The sequence below is a fragment of the Xenopus laevis genome, chromosome 8S (genome assembly GCF_017654675.1).
Source record: "Xenopus laevis strain J_2021 chromosome 8S, Xenopus_laevis_v10.1, whole genome shotgun sequence".
NCBI classification, from domain to species: domain Eukaryota; kingdom Metazoa; phylum Chordata; class Amphibia; order Anura; family Pipidae; genus Xenopus; species Xenopus laevis.
Genome location: NC_054386.1, coordinates 31409944 through 31432023, shown reverse-complemented (window position 1 = coordinate 31432023; position 22080 = coordinate 31409944). Strand labels below are relative to the sequence as shown.

Sequence of the window (22080 nt, the reverse complement as noted above, 5' to 3'; positions counted from 1 at the left end):
ACCATGCATTGATTTGAATAAGAGACTGGAAATTGAATAGGAGAGGCCTGAATAGAAAGATGAGTAATAACAATTAGCAATAACAGCAATTTGTAGCCTTACAGAGCATTTGCTTTTTAGATGGGGTCAGTGACCCCCATTTGAAGCTGAAAAGAAGAAAAATAAACAAATCATTATAAAACTGTAGAAAATAAATAATGAAAACCAATTGAAATCATGTCATTTTATAAAATACTACAAGTTAACTTAAAGGTGAACATCCCTTTAAGGGCACCTGTGAGAATTGATACAATAGTTGCTAATATTCTACAAATGCTGCTGAGAAATGTATTAACTAAATGTATCAATTAAATGTATCAAATTGTTACAGTTCAGATGCTCCTGGATCACTGGGCTGCCAGACTGAGACACTAGAGACAGGAACATTGAACTTTAAACTTCAATTTTGGGAAAACAGTAAAAAATAAAAGATGGAAAGTAAAAAAGCTGTTGATGGTGAACAATCTGAAAATAACTCAACTGAAAAAGTGTTTGGAAGGTGAACACAACCCCTTTAACAATGCAGAATAGGCCATTACTCTCTATGCATGTCTATTTGCCAATGATAGGTGTTCCTTAGCTTTATATAGTGAATAAAGTACCCCCTTTTGTAAAATATAAGGATATTAGAAGTCACCAAGGAGTTCCATGACCATATAAAAATACGAGGCCGAAGGCCGTGTCCTTTTATTCAGGTCATGGAACTCCGAGATTACTTCTAATATCCTTATATTTTCCAACAAGGAGTACTTTATTATAATACACAAGTTTTAGTGAGTCATGTGACAATAATTACATCATTACTTGCCATTTATAATGGATGACATCACTAGTCACGTTTATAAGGATATAATTTACAAGATATTCATGGCTTTTGTGTAATATATATATATATATATATATATATATATATATATATATATATATATATATATATATATATATATATATATATTCACCCCCTTTTGTATATCCTATACTCATGCTATATGGAAAGCATTTTGCCTTAATATTTTGGTTCTGTTATAGGCAGTGAGGCGGGGGTCCGCTATATCACGGAATCTCTTATCCAGAAGCTGACCAAACAATGAAAACTTGGCATACGTCACCTCCCTGAATCTTTCCGTTGCAAGAGAAGGGGGAAAAAAATTCAAGGTTTGTTCAAAGACTCCATTTAATTTTTTTCATGCTGCAGTAATATTTCAGAATGGACTCATGTGTTATAGGTTGTGTTCTGTATGTTTCCTTAGTTTTACCCTTTCTAATGGAATCTTTTTTGTGCCTTTGCAGTTCATTGAGAACCTTGGAAAATGTGAGAGAATTGAATTTTTAAACCCGAGTCATAATCTTATAGAGAAGATTGGGAAAGCTGGAAAAGCAGACAAGGCTCAGAGATCTCAACTTGTTCTGCAACAAAATCAGGCATAAAGCTGACCATGCACGCACCACTAACCTTATACAATACAATTCTCTCTGCTATACAAGGGCTCTGCTAATTTACACAAAATATGGTTGCATTTTAATGACTTCAATTAAATGTCCAATCACTGAGTATGTTTAAATAGCTGCTTATCTTCCCCTGCCACCAGCAAAATTTAAAATGGTCATCCTCCAGCACTGTTAATCAGCTGACTTCTGCTACATTTTTTCAGGGGGCAGAACCATCAATGCTTTACCAGCAATGTGTAGACGCCTTAGTCACCCACTGGGACTTCAGGATGATGTACGCATTCCCACCCCTGGCCATTCTGCCCGGAATAATCAGGAAGATAAAGCAGAGCAGTACCACCATAAATCTCATAGGGCCCAACTGGCCCCGGGTATGGTACACACATTTAGTCCAACTATCCGCATCCAGGCCCTGGCGATTGCCCCTGCGACTCAACCTGCTCACCCAGGGACCCATCAAGCACCTCAACTTACCTCTCCTTCGTTTAATGGCATGGCTCTTGAGACCACATGGTGGGCCCAGCAGGGGTTCTCACAGGATGCCATAAACATTCTATTACGCAAGCAATCCACAGTTGACACTACAAGGTGTCAACAACTCGGTCTCCACTGGGAGGGTGAATCCTCATATGTAGTGATTGAGTTCCTCACAGAAGGATTCCGGAAAGGATTAGCGCTCCGCACTCTTAAGACACAAGTGTCAGCCCTAGCAGCTCTAACTCACACACGTTAGGCAGGCAAAGCAGAGATCCAACAATTTTTTAGGGGTGTAGCCAGAATACGCCCTCCGCTGAAGCAACCGGGGATCTACCGTTGCTGCTGACTGCTTTGCAGAAACCTCCTTTTGAACCACTGGCATTGTGTGACCTCAAGTGGCTGTCACATATGCAAAGCAGGTGTCGGAACTTGCTGCCCTTTCCTGCAAGGAACCATGGACTTCCTTACACACGGACAAGGCAGTCCTTAGGATTGGCCCAGGCTTCTTTCCCAAGGTAGTGTCCGAATTCCATCTCAATCAGGACATTATACTACCATCCTTTTGACCAAACCCAACACACGAGCGTGAGAAACTCCTACACACACTAGACGTGGTAAGGGCCCCGAGGGTCTAAAAAGATCAGCATCATACCGATGCTCCGACAATTTGTTTTTGTCATACGCTGTTACATATAAAGGGAGAGCCGTATAGAAAAGAACGATTGCCAGCTGGTTTGTAAAGACTATTAATATATCACATGATTAACAACAAAAGCACAGACCATTTCAGTAAAGGCCCACTCTACAAGGGCATAGAGCACATCTTGGGCACTCCAGAATTTAGCAACAGCTGAACAGATATTTAGAGCGGCCACCTGGGCCTCACCAAATGCTTTCATGAAGTTTTACAATTAAATGTTTTCACTTCACAACTGGCTGCGTTGAGCCTGAAAGTTCTTCAAGCTGAGCATGCACATTATGCTACACATGCTAGGGTCATACCCACCCTGATAGAGGGACAGCTTTTGGATGTCCCCTAACATCTGCACTGACAGGAGGGCCACTAGAGAAAAGGGGATTTTGGACTCGCTGGAACTGAGGAGGGACCAGGAAACAACAATCTTCTGTCCAGCCTCCAGTGGTGAAGGATGAGAAAAACCCTAACATCTGCACTGACATTTCGGGCCTACGAGAAAAGGCTTCTCCGGTGAGTCCAAAATGGAACTACCCCTGGAACTATAGCAGGGTGACTGTTACCCCAATTTTTCTATATATCTGTAACCTTATGAGCTAAGGGGGCTCAGCCTGAAGGCCAGTTAGGGGGAGATTTGGGGTGAGTGCTTATTTGTGCCCTGGGTACCCCTGGAACTATAGCAGGGTGACTGTTTCCCCAATGTTTCTATATATCTGTAACCTTATGAGCTAAGTGGGCCCCATCTGAAGGCCAATTAGGGGGAGATTTGGGGTGAGTGCTTATTTGTGCCCTGGAACTATAGCAGGGTGAATGTTACCCCAATGTTTCTATATCTTTATGAGTTAAGAAGGGCCTGACCCAAATATTGGACCTCCAAAGCGGGCTTGAGTCAATCTACATGTAACTATTTTCTTGTCTATACCGATGGTCCCGTTATGTTTTCCAGGGAATCCACATTACAGACACAGCAGGAGGAACTGGCACTTCAGCTCCCTCTACACACACTGCATTTTGCCTTGAAATAAACAGGTAATGTGAATGTTTGAGCACCTTCCCCAGCAGCCATGGGCCAAACAGGGCAATATGAACTTGCATTCAGTATTCTTGGGAACCGGAACGCCCATTGGTGTTTGAGCAGTGTCTGCACATTAGTAAAATGAATAAATTAAGGAATGCAAACTAAAGTAGGGAATGGGTAATATACAAAACCCCCAACTTAGCAGGTTGGGGTTAGTAAAGGGGAAGTGAATCACTTGTATTGGACCCAGGACCATGAGAACTTGAATAGGGCGGAGCTTATATTTTACAGTTTGTTGCAGGGACAGGCACCAACCACAGAAGCTGTCCCCACAGTACATTGTATCAATTTCCCTGAAGCACCGGAAAGTCTGACCCTGCACTGCTGCAGTTTATTTATTTTTATACATTTCTATATTGCATTATGGTTCCCCACCCATCAGCCTTTGTATCATACAGATGTATATTTTCTACTTTCATATAAATGGTTTTTGTAAGACGCCGATTATTTTCCTCTGAAGACCAAACTTGAGAAATGGTCAAAGGTTTCCTTGCCCCCAAAGTTAAAGGGTAACTAACCCGTTAACCACATGATAGAGCTTGGAGCTTCCTCTGCTGTTCCACAACCAAATCTCCAAAGATGAAGGCCCATAAACATAAATCAAATTCACATAATCTAATGGGTGGTTACCCTTTTCCCATCCCCCCCAACCCAGCAAATGATGAATAATGAAAACCATTTAGAAATTATCTAGATACAGGTACTTTATTTACAAATATTTTGATTAATAGCATTAAGTTACATCAAGGGAAAGTACAGCAGTCCAAAACAAATCCCTTTAGTCACAGATATAAACAGGTGGCTGACTGTAACTGAAGGTACTGGGGGGATGGGAAGGATTGAAAAATAAAGTCATCAGGACAAGAGGGGGGGGGAGATGAGCTGTGGTCCCTGGACAAACCGATCATGATTTTATCAGATGGCGAAATGCATGAACCCCAATGTTCTAAACAAGCTAATAGTGAATAGATGGAACCAGCCAATCGCATGAGACTGCACAGAATAACCAGCACCAGTGGTTTCCTTCCAGTTTTACCATTTGGGGTCCAATATACCGGTCAGTAATCTCTTGGCTTTTAATCACAGACGTTGCAGCCTTTTCCATCTCTGCCCAGACAGAGGCGGTATGAGACATTCTAATTCAGACTATTCCTATCCATGTACAAGGGGGGGGGGGGGGGGGCGGCTTTAAGTGTCCCTAATTGCCCGAGTCATCTTCCCATAGGCTTGGCGCATCAAATTATAAAAAGTGGATGAAACCAATAATGTAATAACACAGCTGGTGGACTATTCCATAGCAAAGGAAGGGGATGGCCAGTGATCTAAAACATTGGATGCTGCGCTTTAAAAACCTGCTCATTTGTAGTGTTAAAAATGCACAATGAAAGTGAACGGAGCAGGAGAGCCTCAGTCACTGGGGAAGTGGCAACTTGTTAGGCCTTATCTCTTACCCTGGCACAGACCCACCAGCTTCTTTACAGAACAGGCCTCTACCATCTCTCACCAGCCACCAAGGTATCATCTGTCACCAGTCTGACCAAGGCACAGAGGATACATAGGAGGTTGGGAAAGATCCTACACCAGGAGCACCAGCTCAATTAGCTCTTAGCCTGGCACTTACCCAAATTTTCCCAGGTGTCCTTGAGAATCCCCAGCTTCAAGCACTGGCTCTGGGTTGTGTCTTACAGAGCAGGCCTCTTCCATCTTTCTCCAGCTGCCCAAGTGTCCCCTTGGAGTTGGTGCAAGAGCCAATTATGACTAAAGCACAGCAGATACCCTGGGAAAGATGACTAAGGCCCAATCAGTATGAAAGCACCGCACAGAGTATCCTTCTTAAAGGGCCGGTCTCCACCATCTTTCCCCAGCCTTCCTGGTGTCCCATCTTCCTTAGTCAGACTTGGAATTTTCCAACTGGAAAGAGGCTGTGGAAAGCATCAAAACTGTCCTGGCCCAGGGTAGGAGTTAAGCAGAAGAACTGGGTAGCGGTGCCCATTTAAACTGGAACATCCCAGTGACTGAGGCTTTACTTGTCCTTCAAACCCCCTAAAAAGCAGCAGCCTCTGACTCCAAACAGATTAAAAGAAACAGGAAAACAAAAGTGCAAAAGTCAAACTCAGCCTTTTACTTCTGTACAACGTAAGGCAGGAAGCTCTTTAGCAAACTGCTTCCCCCCCCCCGATCTCTAAACTATCACGAGTGCAAACGATGGACACACTTCTTAAAGAGACAGTAAGTTCTAGCTAAAAGGGAGGCTTACATACTGTACAAAGTGATTTCTCTTTATATACTAATGCCAGTATCTGTTTTATTGGCTTTGTTAAAATCATATACACAGGATGTACGTCAGTGTTAGTGCTGCTCCTTCTTTACATATGTACGTGTTAAAGTCCCAAGATAAAAACACAGGATAAAGCCCAAAAGAAAAAGAAAAAAATATATATATATATACTATGAAAGATTAAGACGTTGTTGTATCCCCACCCTCCTGTTGAATAGCAAGGCTGATGGCACCTTTAGTGGTGCCCCCTACTGATAACAACGGGAATTGCATGGAGACAATTCCGGGCGAGGTCAGTGGGAGAAACCTTGTGCATAGCCACATTTACAGAATTCCACTGCCCACCCAACTTATTCACAGCAAATAAACCTAGGGGAGCGACTGAGACAGAGCATGACGACTTACTTACAAGAGAGGTGGAGCTGTAAGACGGCCTGGTGACAAATCAGGTAAGTCCAGCATCAGTGCTATGTTAAAATCATGGAACATCACAAATACGATTAAGAAAAGAAAAATAGTTCTAGATTTTACCATGCAGGAAAGGTTTTTTTCTCTGTGTGTGTGTTTATTACTTGACTTGCCTCAGATTAACCTGAATACATCTATAGTTATTTAGAAGTTTAGTATCTTGTTAAACTGTCGTCTTAGCAGAGCCCCTCCCCCCACCTTTAATTTAAACCAATAGAATGTACAGAAGATAATGGGGGCAGTAGAAAATACTGCTTCGGACAGACAGAATGGGAAAGGTCAAGAAACGAGCCGTCGCCGGGGGACATCACTAACAGCCGCAGCCTTCTCTCTGGGGTTGGGGCTCACTGGTTAGTCGGCCGCCCTGGGGAGCTGACGGTTTGTGTTGGACGCCGGATTCGGCGGCGTTCAGATCTAGGCTTCCATCTTGGATGTTTTGGTAGATCTTTTTGGCTGCCTCCAGGAATGCATCTTCTACATTCTCACCTCTAGAAAATAAGAGAGCCAAGAGACTCAGTAGGCAGCAATGGCAGTGGGTTTGTTGATGTCACACTACGTGCATCTTGGAGCAAATATGGCCAAAAGTCCATTCAGTTTCCATGTTCTGTACATTTTAGAACAAGCAATATAAACTATAGGCATGTTTCCATAGTCCCAATCAAGTCCTATTTATTGGATGTTACACGCGGGAGTATGATGTTGGAATGCACCATCTCCCAGATTCAGTTCAGATTTTTGTTAAGCTGAAGTGAATTTGCTCACATGCAGATTCATATTCGGTTTTAATTTGATATTCGGCCACATCTTTAGGTTTGCTTTCACTTTGAATAAACTATTACCCCAAGTCACCTAAAAATGATAAAAGCAAAATGTGTACTTACGTTTTTGCACTTGCTTCAAGGAACAGAAGACCTATGGGAAACAGAGAACAAAAAGGCTGTACTGCATCGATAAATAAAAGCAGTACCAGTCTAGTTACCCATGCATTTAAAAGGGGACATTTATAGAACTTCTACAGCCTTAGCCATATACAGAGTCCTAGGATGTGGTGGGTCAGATTCCTGCCCTACTGCAATCAGGTAAGTACTCACCATTCTCTTCAGCAAACTGCTTCGCTTCCTCGTAGGTCACATCCCTCTGAGCTTCAAGATCGGCTTTGTTTCCTATAAGGATGATAACCTGGAAACGAGAAAGGAAATTCCCTTATTAGAATTATGGCCAGAGGGTAGCCTCGAGGGCACTTAACCATTTGTGTTGCTTCCTCTTATTAACCCTTATTTGGGGTTTAGACCCCCTTCGAGGTACAAATTGCAGCTTTTTCAGCTTCTATCCCCGCTCACACTAACCTTTGTGCTTTTTCTAAGAAATATTTTGAAACTAAACACACAGAGTTAAAGTGGGTTTACAGTAGCAAGTGAGAAGATTTCAGGTGGAATGTACGACTTACAGTATTTGGGTTGGTGAGGTTCCGTGCATCGGTCAGCCAACTGCTTAAATGGTTGTATGTGCTTCTCCTGCAACATACAATGGAATGGCCTCATTAACAACAAGTGCCCAGCCAGTAGCCGTGTGTAGGTAGGATGCTACTTACCTAGTTATGTCATAGACCATAAGTGCTCCGGCAGCACCTCTGTAATAGCTCCTTGTGACGGCCCGAAACCTTTCCTGCCCTGCTGTGTCCCAGATCTGCAGTTTGATTTTCTGGCCGCTAACTTCGATGATTCGGGTGCCAAATTCAACGCCAATTGTATGAGGGCAGTCTGCCATAACTGTCAAAGTACAGAGATTGTGAGTGTTGTACAGTTGTGGAAGTACGAAGTACAGTATATGCCCAGGAATTGTCATTTCCATTTTAGGGTTAGTTTACTGTTTAGAATAATCGCCAACCCTACAAGCATCTATGAACCCTCTAAAGAATGTTGGGTTGCATGTAAACAAAATCGATCAATCGCCTCTCGTGTTCCCCCAGTCACTAGCTATCTCCAGCCTAATGAGCAACGTGCACCTACCCACCATGCACTTACCCACAATCCCTCTGCCCTTATTAACAGTGTTAAGCACTTCCTGCTGTGCCGGCTTCCCCTTTATACATATTTACTTTACATTTTCCACTTGGCCGCCCCATTAGTGCCTTTGCACATTAACAGATCATTTTGTGCCTCACAGGTCTGTTAATCGGCATTGTTTCAAAAGTCGGAACCAGCAGTGCAGAGCATAGAACTGGACAGACAACTGTTGCAATTACAAAGTAATTGCTACGGAGAGCTGGACAAGCAAAATTAACACACTTCCAAAGTGGGAAATAAACAGCAGCAAAAATCACTATAAACATTAATAATTAACTAAAAAAAATGGCAGGTGCTGGGGGAGTCGAGCAGCTCATGCATAATTGATGGGTTTTAAATCCTGGCTGCAGGATATTGTGAGGGAGAGGTGCCTATGACAGCACCTGGAGGGAGCTGCATTATACCAAAGCCTTGGGTGGGGGTACAGCAACCTCCATTCTCATGTACTGTATACACAGTATAAGCCACAAGGGCAGGAAGTGAGTGGGTTAATATTATAGCAACTGTGTGTGAGTTTCCTCCGCGTACTCTGGTTTCCTCTCACACCCCAAAATGACACAGGCAGGTCACATGGCTCCTGATAGTGTGTGTGTGACTGTAGCAGGGACCTTAGATTGTAAGCTCCACTGGCACAGGGCTAGGATATGAGACTTACATTTCTTTTCTGTAAACTGGTGCAGCAGGCAGGACTTTCCTACTCCCATGTCACCTGCAGAAAGAGCAAGATATTAACGCATAATCACAATTCTGGTTCCACAATGTCAATTTACAAAATCCTGAATTTGGTTTGGGATTTTGCATGACCATGTGACTCCAGGCTTTCTGCTTGGCCCTGAGGCTGACACATGCTTGGTATGTTTGCACCGGCCAGATGGCAGCACCTAAGCTCTCGACATCTGCTCACGTACAGCCGATTCAGCTATGCCTGTATCCAATTAGCTTGGACTCGAACGACCCGGCTCCCTAGGGGTCTGACATACATTAGCTCTTTCTACAATTCAACTGGTAGAGGTTCGTTGTTCTGAAGGTCAGTGGCAGCCTTTCAACTGGATCACTCATTTTGTGCTGCATAATATTGCTTAGTGCAGCAAAAGAAGACAGATTATGTGATTAGTTAGGAGGCTGTTCCTGCAGAATTGTGCTTAGTACAGGGGAATACCTATGCTGCCATAGTTTTATGGGATCTCTGTACAGTCTATGAGCAAACTTAGGGGCTGTTCCTGCTGAATTGTGCTTAGTATAGGGGAATACCTATGCTGCCATTGTTTTATGGTATCTCTATACAGGCTATTGGCAAACTTAGGGGGTTGTTCCAACCGTTTCTACAGATGCCACCAGAAAACTACTACTATTTAACGTGTGATTGTCTCTTTGTACCAGTAATGTCATGCCATACCACTGAACTGCCAACCCATCAAACATTTTGGATTCTTACAATGGGATGTTTTTTTAGAATACAATAGCAGGCCTGAGGAGGGGATAAATAAGTCAGTGAAAGTTGAAACGAAAGGAAATAAATTTACACTTGGCACACACTTTTTTCCTGTTTCCACCCGTGCTACCTGCCATGCGTGTTCAGGATTCTGCAACAAGTCAATGACAGGCAACACAAGTGGAGACAAGCATTTCCCTGGACCACTATGTGCGCTACTACTTGCTTCAGACAAATGTGAAGTATACTGACCCTTTAAGGGGCATCCTGGGAGTTCTGAAGCACTCCAGAAAACCCACTAACTGACAATTTTCTACCAGACATGTAAATAAATGGCCAGGGAGAAAAGTCACCGACAGCTCACGCTGCAGTTGTCTTTTTGGTCCCTGGCAGAATCTGTTTGTGTTGTCGGACACTGCGGCTTGTCCCTGGAGCATCAACATATGCAAGTATATGAGCCAATGTCTAATTGGCTTCGGTCAGAAAACCCGACAGCACTGCCTGCAGAAAAGACAAATAAGGACAAGTGAAAATAGTTGACTTACCGATGATGATGTATTTAAAGATGTAAGAGTAATTGTAAGGTGCGGTTGCCATGGTGGCACTGTAAGGGAGAAAACAAAACATTAATTTCTACAAAAACCTGATTGTTTCCCAAAAAAATGTAAGGAAAGGCATAGAAAATATAGTTTCTACAGATTAAAACAGGGGGGGGGGGGGTCTACCTCACCTCTACCACTTCGGTTGCAGCTATCGCCCCCCCTGTTAGCAAGGATGACACATATCTCAGTGCCACCCCTGCTGCATTCCTCGCTGAATTAGGAAAACCGGCTTTCTTTGCCGATAACCATGAGGCATTAGCCTGCAACTGACACGTTTGTCAGTGTTCAGAAGATGTGCAATGCAACTGTCACATTTGTCAGTGAGCAGAAGATGCGCACCGCTACGTCACATATATACAAACCTATTCTTGTGCATCTCTGCAGTTGTCTTCATGTATTTACTTTGTTGTCCAATGTTAGAAAGAAAGAGCAGTAGTACCCCAAACCAGCGCTATGTGATTACAGTCACCAGTGGGGTGCTGGCAAGTGGTCACCCTCCTTTGGTTTGTGTGTCCCCTATGTCCATAACTTTTAGTATAATGTAGAGAGCGATATTCTGACACAATTTGAAAATTGGTTTTAATTTTTTTATTATTTGTTGTTTTTGAGTTGTTTTTTTTTCAGCAGCCCTCCAGTTTCAGCCTTTAGGGTCCAAATTACCCTAGCAACCATGCATTGGTTTCAATAAAAGACTGGAATATGAATAGGAGAGGACCTGAATATAAAGATGAGAAATTAAAAGTGGCAATAACAATACATTTATTGCCTTACAGAGCATTTGTTTTTAGATGGGGTCAGTGACCCCCATTTGAAAGCTGGGAAGAGTCAGAAGAAAAAAGGCAAATAATTTTAAAAAAAAATAATGAAGACCAATTGAAAAGTTAATTAGAATTGGTCAGAAGTTGACTTAAAGATGAACCACTCCTTGCTAGAAACACAAGTTAGATAAGCTATATAAATCAGAGGGCAGGGAATGGATCAGGAAAAAAAAAGAGTTGGCAGTTTATTATATGCATACACATGATGAAATGCGGTTTTATCGGACTGCAGAGCAAGCAATGAAGGTTTCATACACAGTATAAAACGTTCCCTTATAATCAAGCAACTACAGCCAAGTATATGGTGGGGTTATTATATTTATGGGCCTGAACAATGTGAGCACACAGAATACCCTGCAGGGTAATTTCTACGTCTATGGCAAGGGGGCAGAATCTACTAGGCAGTTACATGCAGCAGGTCACACATGGAGAGTATTTGGGATCATCATTATTTTATATATGACTAGGATTACTCACCCTAAACCTCCAAGAGCTCTAGGAAGGAAACCAACTACCCCATTACCTCTTTATTACAAGGCTATTGCCCCGACAGTACTTTCTGCTGACCGCTTCTACACGGACATAGGGAGATCCTATAGTTCAGTGACCTCTTACACGTGCCTCTGAGGGTCCTTATGGCACGACTTCCAGGCACATCTCTAGGCTCCCATGGGGAGAAGCAAGTCTTACCTTGTAAGGGACGTGGAACTGGATTAATATTCACAAATGCCAAATGAGATGCTGTAAGACAAAAACAGGCACGTTTTAAAAATACATAAGAAAAATATATTTATTAATTTCAGGGCAACTTAATAAAAGATCTAGGTCTAGACACCCATAACAGTGGTTTTGTAACCCCCACCTGCTAACCTATAAATTCAATTGGCTTACTGGTTGCTATGGGTTACTAGACACATCCATTACCCCGTAACAGCCTTAAAGATACAGTAGTTTAAGGGCAGTGGTATATGTTTTTCAAAATTGGAAAGGCTAATCACTGAATTAATACCCCGTACCAGCCCAAAAAATAAAAATACAGTCTTAAAAGGGTTGTTCACCTTTAAATTAACTTTTAGTATGATGTAGAGAGGGATAGCCTGAGACAATTTGCGATTGGTTTTAATTTTTTATTATTTGTGGTTTTTGAGTTATTTAGCTTTCTTATACAGCAGCTCTCCAGTTTGCAGTTTCAGCCATCTGGTTGCTAGGGTCCAAATTATCCTAGCAACCATAGATTTGAATAAGAGACTGCAATAGAATTAAGAGGGGACATGAATAGAAAGGAGTAAAAAAAAAAATAGCAATAACAATACATTTGTAGCCTTACAGAGAGTTTGTTTTTTTAGATGGGGTCAGTGACTCCTATTCGACAGTTGGAAAGACTCAGAAGGAAGGCAAATAATTAAAAAACTAAAACAAATAAAGACCAGTTGAAAAGATGCTTAGAACTGTCCATTCTACAACATACTAAAAGTGAACCACCCCCTTCAATATCTTAATAAGCATCTCCACAACTCCAATCCAATCCCTTGCTTCTAGCCCACATCTTTAGAACCTGTGTGCCACGGCAGACGGGGTGCAAACATTGAGCTGGTATTATGGGAGGCCATTAGACCTAGCAACACGTAACTGCGCTGGAAATTGCAATACAGAACAATAATAAAATTGTTCAGATAAGAACAGATAAAATAGAGTGGTGGGGGGCTAAGTAGCAATCCCCTCATTTCCATCAGAAACACAATTAAAAGGGATACAATCATGGGAAAACATGTTTTTTCAAAATACAGCAGTTAATAGTGCTGCTCTAGCAGACTTCTGCACTAAAATCAGTTTTTCCAAAGAGCAAACTGATTTTTTTCTATTTAATTTTGAAATCTGACATGGGGCTAGACATAGTCAGTTTCCCAGGTGCCCCCAGTCATGTGACTTGTGCTCTGATAAACTTCAGTCACTCTTTACTGCTAAACTGCAAGTTGGAGTGATATCACCCTCTCCCTTTCCCCCACCAAGCAGCCCATCAGCAGAACAATGGGAAGGTAACCAGATAAGAGCTCCCTGGTAGATTTAAATACAGCACTCAATAGTAAAAATCCATGTCCCACTGCGACTCTTTCAGTTACATGGAGTAGGAGAAACAATAGCCTGTCAGAAAGCAGTTCCATAGTGCAACACTGGCTCTTTCTGAAAGCACATGACCAGGCAAAATGTCCTGAGATGGAGAATACACACCAACATTAGAACTAAAAAATAATATACTTGGGAAGGCAAAGCGTCCCACAGGATAGACCATATGTTGTAGACTTCTATTACCATAAAATGCAAGGGATTACTTACTGTAAGCGTGCACACTTAAAAAATTGTTCAGTATAAAAATAAAAATTAGGATAATAGATAGTCTGTGCAAAATAAAAAATGATTTTAATATAGTTAGCCAAAAATGTAATGCATCAAGGCTGGAGTGACTGAATGTGTAACATAATAGCCAGAACATTACTTCCTGCTTTGCTTCTGTCACTGACTAGCTGCAGAAAACTGCACCGGCCTACGGTTATACCAGTGAGCTTCAAATTTCCCTGGGGAAAAGCATGCGCAGTTGAACTAAATAGCCGACTTTTTAGTTAAAGTTCAGGCTTTTAGTTCGACTGCGCAGCCGCACAAAGAAAGCAGAAGATTGAAGAGGATCGCTCCGTGGTGCTCACTAGTATAACCCTGGGCCTGTGCAGTTTTCTGCTGATAGGAGCACTGGCCCAGGGTTTCAGGTAAGTCAATACAATCACTTGGGGGTGCCTAACATTTACCACCCCCAAGTGCAGGATAACTTTCCTTCTCCTTTAACAGATGGCAGGCAGATATATCCAGCAATCAGTGTGCTGCGCTAGAGTCCTGCACTGGTCCATTTTTCGAAACCCGACCCGTACCCGCAACCCAAACCCACAATATGACCCGCAACAGGCCAGCTAACCTTCCGGCCCGCAACAGGCCAGCTAACCTTCCAACCCGGGGGACACGCAAAACCGGAAGGGATGTCAAATTTGACCAGAAGGGACGTTACTCCGTTTCGAAGAATGGAAGAGCCACAAGGGGGGGGGGGAGGGATCAAGCCCGCACCTTTGTTGGGTACCCAGCTGTGTTGCCCGCACGGCCAAAACCCGACCACTATTGTGGGTATTCCGTGGTTATCTGCTCCCATGCTGTGCTACTGGGCATTACCCGGCGTCCAAGTAATAATAACAATTAGAATGATAATTGGGCGTTGGGGCAGCATTTCTTCCTGCGGACCATGGTAATAGAAGCACTATAGTAATGCTGTGCTGCATATTGTCCTTAAACTGTCACACACATTATTACTCCACTCTTTCCACCTACCTTTCCAGGTGCAACTGCCGGGCCCTTCCAACAATACCTATTGCGCAAGCACATTACACGGCCAATAAACAAGTCATCGTATATTCTATATTCTATATACAACTAGGATCCCATATTTATACAAATAGAGGCGATATTACTTTTTAGGCAACGCATAAAAGGTCCAAACGAGTGGCCCTTAAAGGGGAGGTTCACCTTTACGTTAACTTTTAGTATGTTATAGAGTTATAGATGTTATAGAGCAACTTTTCAATTGGTCTTCATTATTTATTTGTTATAATTTTTAAATTAAATGCCTTCTCACTTTTTCCAGCTTTCAACTGGGGGGGCTCTGTAAGGCTACAGATGTATTTTCATTGCTACTTTTATTACTCATCTTTCTATTCAGACCTCTTATGTTCATATTCATGTCTCTTATTCAAATAAATGCCCTGGTTACTAGGGTAATTTGATCCTCGCAACAAGAGTGATGAAATTGCAAACCGCAAAAGCTGCTGAATAAAAAGCTGAATAACTCAAAAGTAATAAAAAATGAAAATGAATCGCAAATTCAGAATATCCCTCTCTACATCATCCTAACAGTTAACTTAAAGGTGAACAACCCCTTTAAAGAAGAAACAAACCCCTTATTTAAAAAAAAAAAAAAAAAACCTAACCCCCTACAACACATACACCCTCCCTCCTCACTCCATCCTAGCTGCTACCCCGGGCAAATGCCCTTAACTTTTTACTTACCCCTCGGTGCAGATTCAGGGATTAGACTTCACGGCAGCCATCTTCCGGGTCTTAGGCAATTTCCGTACATTTTAGCGCATGCGCAGTTGTCCCAAACCGGGAAATTGCTCCAACTGTGCTTGTGCCGCCAGTCTCATTCTCAGATTAGCGAAGACCCAGAAGATTGCAGCCGTGAACTCCGACTTCAGAAATCCTAAGTCTACTAGAAAATCTTGTAAACATGAAATAAACCCAATAGGCTGGCTTTGCTTCCAATAAGGATTAATTATATCTTAGCTGGGATCAAGTACAAGCTACTGTTTTATTATTACAGAGAAAAGGGAAATCATTTTTAAAGGGATGGCTCACCTTTAAGTTAACTTTTAGTATGCTATAGAATCACCAATTATAAGCAACTTTTTATTTGGATTTCATTATTTATTTTTTATAGTTTTTGAATTATCTGCCTTCTTCAAACTCTTTCCAGCTTTCAAATAGGGGTCACTGACCCCATCCAAAAAACAAATGCTCTGTAAGGCTACAAATGTATTGTTACTTTTTATTACTCATCTTTCTATTCAGGCCTCTCCAATTCATATTTCAGTCTCTTATTCAAATATGTGCATGTTGCTAGGGTAATTTGGGCCTTAGCAACCAGATAGAGGAAATTGCAAACCGGAGAGTTGCTGAATAAAAAGCCAAATAACTCAAAAACCACAAATAATAAAAAATGAAAACCAATTGCAAATTGTCTCAGAATGTCACTCTCTACATCATACTAACAGTTAACTCAAAGGGGACCAACCCCTTCAAATTTTTGGTATTTGGATAAATAACTACAAGTCCAGAGGCCCCATAAGCAGAACCTACAGATTACCGGTCCTGTCCTGGTTGCCAACTACATTCCCGGGCTGAGGATTTGGCATGCCGGGCCGAGAGGGACTAAACACATGAGCAAAGCATCGAATTCAAATGTGGCTGCTTATTACACCTTTTTAGAAACACGGCATCCTTCCACTACAATATTGGGCATATAAAATACAGGAGAAAGCAGTCTGCACGTGACTGGGTAGAAATCTCAGACACGTCACAGGCCACAGCTATTTCTGGTATTTGATTCCCACCAAGAAAAAAAACAAAAACAAAAAAAAACAGCTGATGGCACATGGGGTGCCAAAATCCATTCAGGTCACATGACCACAGTGGTTCTATTTGGCCTAAAGATGCTCTAATGAGCGTTTATTTTCTATTATACAGTACTGGTGCCAACTGGTGTTCCCAGACAAGTGCATGGGAGGTGGCAGGGGGGGCTTTCCAATGCTTCACGTGCCATCAAACTTATAGAAACTGCAGGACATTAAAGGGGTCGTTCATCTTTAAATTTGCCTTTAGTGTGATGTAGAGTGATATTCTGATACAATTTGCAATTGGTTTTCTTTTTTTCCCTGTATTATTTGAGGTTTTTGAGCCATTTATTCAGCCACTCTCCAGCCTGCAATTTCTGCAATCTGGTTGATAGGGTCCAAATTCCCCTAGCAACCAGGTGTTTATTTAAATAAGAGGCTGGAATATCAATAGAAAGGGTCTGAATAGCAAGAAGGGTAAATTGAAGGTTGAACCACCCCTTTAAAAAGAAAATAATGTAAATAAGCAATTTCTGTAAAAGTATCAAAATAAATTCAGTTACAGTTGTGCTTTCTTTTGCATTTATTACTTATGTTATGTGTCCATAGTCTGTACAAAGGTAGGATAGCATACTGTAAAAGGGCACAACAATTTTATTGGTCCATGTATTGGGCTCTCTTGAAAGAGACCCATTGGACCAGACAGATCACATCAATGGATGAGGAATCCATTGACACAATAATTTGGTCCAGTCGTGACAGGTCTCCATAGGCCTGCAGCATGATCAAATCTTTGACCCAAAGAAATTTTAAGGTGCTTTTTTGTGTTTACCTGTTTTTACACTGTACTCCATAAATAATGACAGATTAATGTTTACAATGTATCCGTTTAATAAGGAATTTAACTTTCCTTTTCTCCCTCTAATGCTTTCTGCCAGGATACACGTGTCCTAATCTGTCCCAATTTGCCACATTTCTCTGCAACATTAGAGGAATGCCAGGTACGAATGTATCAGTTGTAACACTGGCCTTTAGTAAAGCTAAAAGAGCATGCACTGTACAGGCCTGAAACTAATGTGCCACATTTTAACAGTTTATAAAGTCAGGGACACTTATTACAGAAACAGGAAAGGATGGAAACATTAAAAATAAAGCTTGGGAAATATTAAATAATAGGAAACGATAAAGTTGTTCATTCCGTGGTATTGTTTAAAACAACTGAGCTGAAAACAGTGACTGAAAGGCAAACGTCCCCTTTTTATTTACTGCAAAAAACAGATCTACCATGATGCTCTCCACCACCAAATCTAAGCAACACATGAACCATCAATACAGGGACAGACACCACCCAGCTGGGAACTACCGATTCCTTTCACCGACCACCTATGGATTTACACAGTGCACCCATGACTATTAGATGTTTGTTCAAGGGTTTTGGCTTAATAAAGCACATTTTTCATGAAAAGCCATCCACCAGAAGTAACTGTTTTCAACCTTTGAGGGTAAGGTTAGCTCTTCAGAGCAATCACTTTTCACTCCAACATTAACATTGTTACATTGTAATGTACAGGAAGTATGATTGATACAAACAATCTGCTTCTGGCACAAACGTGTGGACCTAAGGATGAGGGGCCCTAGAGATTTCCTAAAGCACGACATTCATTTGCATAACAACAAAGAACCTTCCCTTTCTAGGAAATGTAATGGCTTTATGTCCCTGGCTGCTAAAAGGGTTAAGGCTGTGAGCAGAAGAAGGGTTAATGTGAGAGCCAGAACAATGCATGAGCTGGAAAATAACACAGTGCAGATAAATAAAGCCCTGCTAGGCCCGACACTAGCCGGCTAGGACAGGGAGAATAAACAAGAGAAGGGTCACGGGATCTGGTTCTTCCGGAAACTGACAAGCCAGGTCACCCACGGCAGCCTGTACAATAGGGGCAGCATACTGCATGCACTAAGCAGGGGCCAAACAAGGGAAAAATGCACAACATGCATTCAAAGAGGGAGTAAGACTGAATCACCCCCCCCCCCAAGAGAATGGGGGAGAGAGAGAAAATGTAGCAGAGGGTGCAATTTGTGAGAAAGGGAGGGAGGGTGGAATGTGAAGAGAAGGCCTGGCTTACACAATAGATGTGCAGTGCAGGTATCCCAAGAACTGGGCCAGCAATGGGCCAGTGTGTGTTATGTGTGAGAGAGTGTGTGTTATGTGTGAGAGAGAGTGTGTTATGTGTGAGAGCGTGTGTGTTATGTGTGAGAGCGTGTGTGTTATGTGTGAGAGCGTGTGTGTTATGTGTGTGAGCGTGTGTGTTATGTGTGTGAGCGTGTGTGTTATGTGTGTGAGCGTGTGTGTTATGTGTGAGCGTGTGTGTTATGTGTGAGCGTGTGTGTTATGTGTGAGCGTGTGTGTTATGTGTGAGCGCGTGTGTTATGTGTGAGCGCGTGTGTTATGTGTGAGCGCGTGTGTTATGTGTGAGCGCGTGTGTTATGTGTGAGCGCGTGTGTTATGTGTGAGCGCGTGTGTTATGTGTGAGCGCGTGTGTTATGTGTGAGCGCGTGTGTTATGTGTGAGCGCGTGTGTTATGTGTGAGCGCGTGTGTTATGTGTGAGCGCGTGTGTTATGTGTGAGCGCGTGTGTTATGTGTGAGCGCGTGTGTTATGTGTGAGCGCGTGTGTTATGTGTGAGCGCGTGTGTTATGTGTGAGCGTGTGTGTGAGTGTGTGTTATGTGTGTGAGTGTGTGTTATGTGTGAGAGAGTGAGTGTTATGTGTGAGAGAGTGTGTGTTATGTGTGAGAGAGAGTGTGTTATGTGTGAGAGAGAGTGTGTTATGTGTGAGAGAGAGTGTGTTATGTGTGAGAGAGAGTGTGTTATGTGTGAGAGAGTGTGTTATGTGTGAGAGAGAGTGTGTTATGTGTGAGAGAGTGTGTGTTATGTGTGAGAGAGTGTGTGTTATGTGTGAGAGAGTGTGTGTTATGTGTGAGAGAGTGTGTGTTATGTGTGAGAGAGTGTGTGTTATGTGTGAGCGTGTGTGTTATGTGTGAGCGTGTGTGTTATGTGTGAGCGTGTGTGTTATGTGTGAGCGTGTGTGTGAGTGTGTGTTATGTGTGTGTATGTGAGAGTGTGTGTTATGTGTGTGTATGTGAGAGTGTGTGTGAGTGTGTGTTATGTGTGTGTATGTGAGAGTGTGTGTTATGTGTGTGTGTATGTGAGAGTGTGTGTTATGTGTGTGTATGTGAGAGTGTGTGTTATGTGTGTGTATGTGAGAGTGTGTGTTATGTGTGAGGACCATCACCTGCCCCAGTCTCTGGCACAATGGCAAGAAGGCAGGGTCTGGTACAGCTCTACTGCAGCACTGGGCAGTGTGTGGGTCAGGGAGGGCAGAGGGATGAATGGAATCTGGGGGGGGGAGATAATGCGAATGGACTGGTTGCAAAGGATACTGGGGTGAGGGAAACAAGGTGCTCAGAGTCAGCGGGGTGCAGGGTTGGGGGGTACAGAGAATAATATGGGCAAGACAGGGGCAGTAGTGTGAGATCAGGGCAGAGCACAGGGGAAGGAATGGATGGGGTGCAGAGGGGTGCAATGGATGGGGTGCAGCTGGGTGAAGGCAAGAGAAGGCTACAGTGGGGGAGGGGATGTCAGGGCCAGAGGAGGATGGAAGGGGCAGAAGGGTGCAGTGAGGGGGCAATAGAGAGATAGAAGTGGTATTAAGAGCAGGCAGAGAGTGGGGGCAGTTAAAGGAGAATTATTGACAAGACCAGGGGGTGGCAGGGTGCAAGTTAAGTCAGATGGGTGAAAGTGCAAGCTGGGGCAATATAATAATGGCAATATAATAATGGTAGGGGCAATTATAGCCAGGCAAGGGCATTGAAGTGACGCCAGCAACAATCACACACAGGCTGGGGAGATGGGGGTGACAGGGGCAGACAAAAGCTGGGGTGACAGGGGCAGTAGATGGAGGAAGGAGCAGCGGGGGCGCTTGTCAGAAAGAAAAAGAGAAGGAAGGGCCGAGCCGCGAAGCAAAGGCGGAGGAAGGTTGCCGGCCGGTTCTCCCCCCTAGGTTTACCTGTCTGGGAGCGGCGTCGGACTGTGAGGAAGTCTGGGCGGGTTCGGTGTGACAGCCCCTCCCTTCCGTGATGCCGGCTCTCTGTGTGTTTGTGTGTGTCAGAGTATCCCTGTCACCCTCCGGAAGCCGCTCTCTGGCTCCCCCCTTTCTTTCTCAGTGCGGTTCCCCTGGCTGCTCGGGGTTTCTTCCCTCACTCCAAGATGGCGGATGCTTTTGCACAGGGTTTCCCGGAACAGCCGTCACGGGCCAGGCCTGGAGCTGGGAGGGGTGGGGGCGAGGCGGGGGCGCGCACTGTGCTCGTTTAATTTCACACATAATGGGACGAGGTGGGTCACATGCCCCGGAGAACGGGTGACGTAGTGGATCAACAAGAACGCGCCTTCTTGAACTGAAACGTCACATTAGCTGAAATCTTGTCAGGGCACAGGGCTTTTTGTTATGTGGTAAAAGTACAAATCAGCTGCTGCAGAACCTCTTAGGACTGAGGTCTCGTGCCTTATCCCAGGGGTTGCCCAGGTCGGGGAATTCTGCAATTGCCTCTTTTCCTAAGTAAATCGTGTTGTAAAACTACACCTTAGCTCTTTAGGACCATCGTCCCGGCCTTAGATTGTGACAAGGCCAAGGAGTTGCCTTTTCTCTTGTATTGTGTGGTAAGAGTCACCTCAGCTGCTGCAGCAGAACCTCCTCTGCATCAGATACAAGGCCTTGAGTTTTATTTAAGAATAGACCATAACAAGTCCAAGGGCTTGAACTGCTGTCATTTAGGTATATTCTGGAGAACAAACAATTTTAGCTGCTGCAGAACCTACTTTGAAAGAGATCCCAGACATTATGCCTTTGCTGAAGACCAACCAGGTCAGGGAAAATTTGTGTAAATGTATCATGAAGGTTGGGAATCATACAGCAGGCAGAATAACTGCTAATAGCCTACATGTCAGGTGGGAACAAAATAAAAGCCTATTAGCCGTTATTCTGCCTGCTGTATGATTCCTAACCTTTATGATACATTTACATGATTTGTGGATGCCAGGACAGAGTATCCAGAGAACATTATATGAACAGCCTTCTAATTTAACACAGCTGACGGTGTGCACCTACAAGGGAAAATTTGTGATCCCCTCTCACTCCTTTTGCTACTTGTTATAAACTCCAGTCAGGTCAGGACATTCTGTAATTGTTGCTCATATTAGTATTCTGTGGTAAAAAATACACCTCAGCTGCTGCAGAACCTCCAGCAGCTGCCATCCAGCTAGCACACAAGTTTGATGAAGACATCAACCAACCCCATGTCATGAAAGAGATTGTGTTGTGTAAATAGAGATTCTGTCCTGGCTTCATGGCTGTCGAGGCTGCAGGGCTCAGTACTGGGATGTGAGAAAACGAAGAGGAAGATGGTGCTGGGAAACAGAAA

The 22080-nt window shown here is 43.2% G+C and overlaps 1 protein-coding gene across 1 annotated transcript; it reads right to left on the bottom strand.

Moving 5' to 3' along the window:
• Positions 1 to 4423: 4423 nt before the first annotated feature.
• On the bottom strand, positions 4424 to 20849 carry rab14.S (RAB14, member RAS oncogene family S homeolog). The gene is given in 9 exon segments (NM_001094511.1): positions 4424 to 6971; positions 7365 to 7395; positions 7575 to 7662; positions 7931 to 7997; positions 8075 to 8252; positions 9205 to 9258; positions 10527 to 10585; positions 12092 to 12142; positions 20670 to 20849. Coding segments are annotated over 7 exon segments (648 nt in total). The 5' UTR covers positions 10579 to 10585; positions 12092 to 12142; positions 20670 to 20849; the 3' UTR covers positions 4424 to 6793.
• Between the last annotated feature and the right edge of the window lie 1231 nt (positions 20850 to 22080).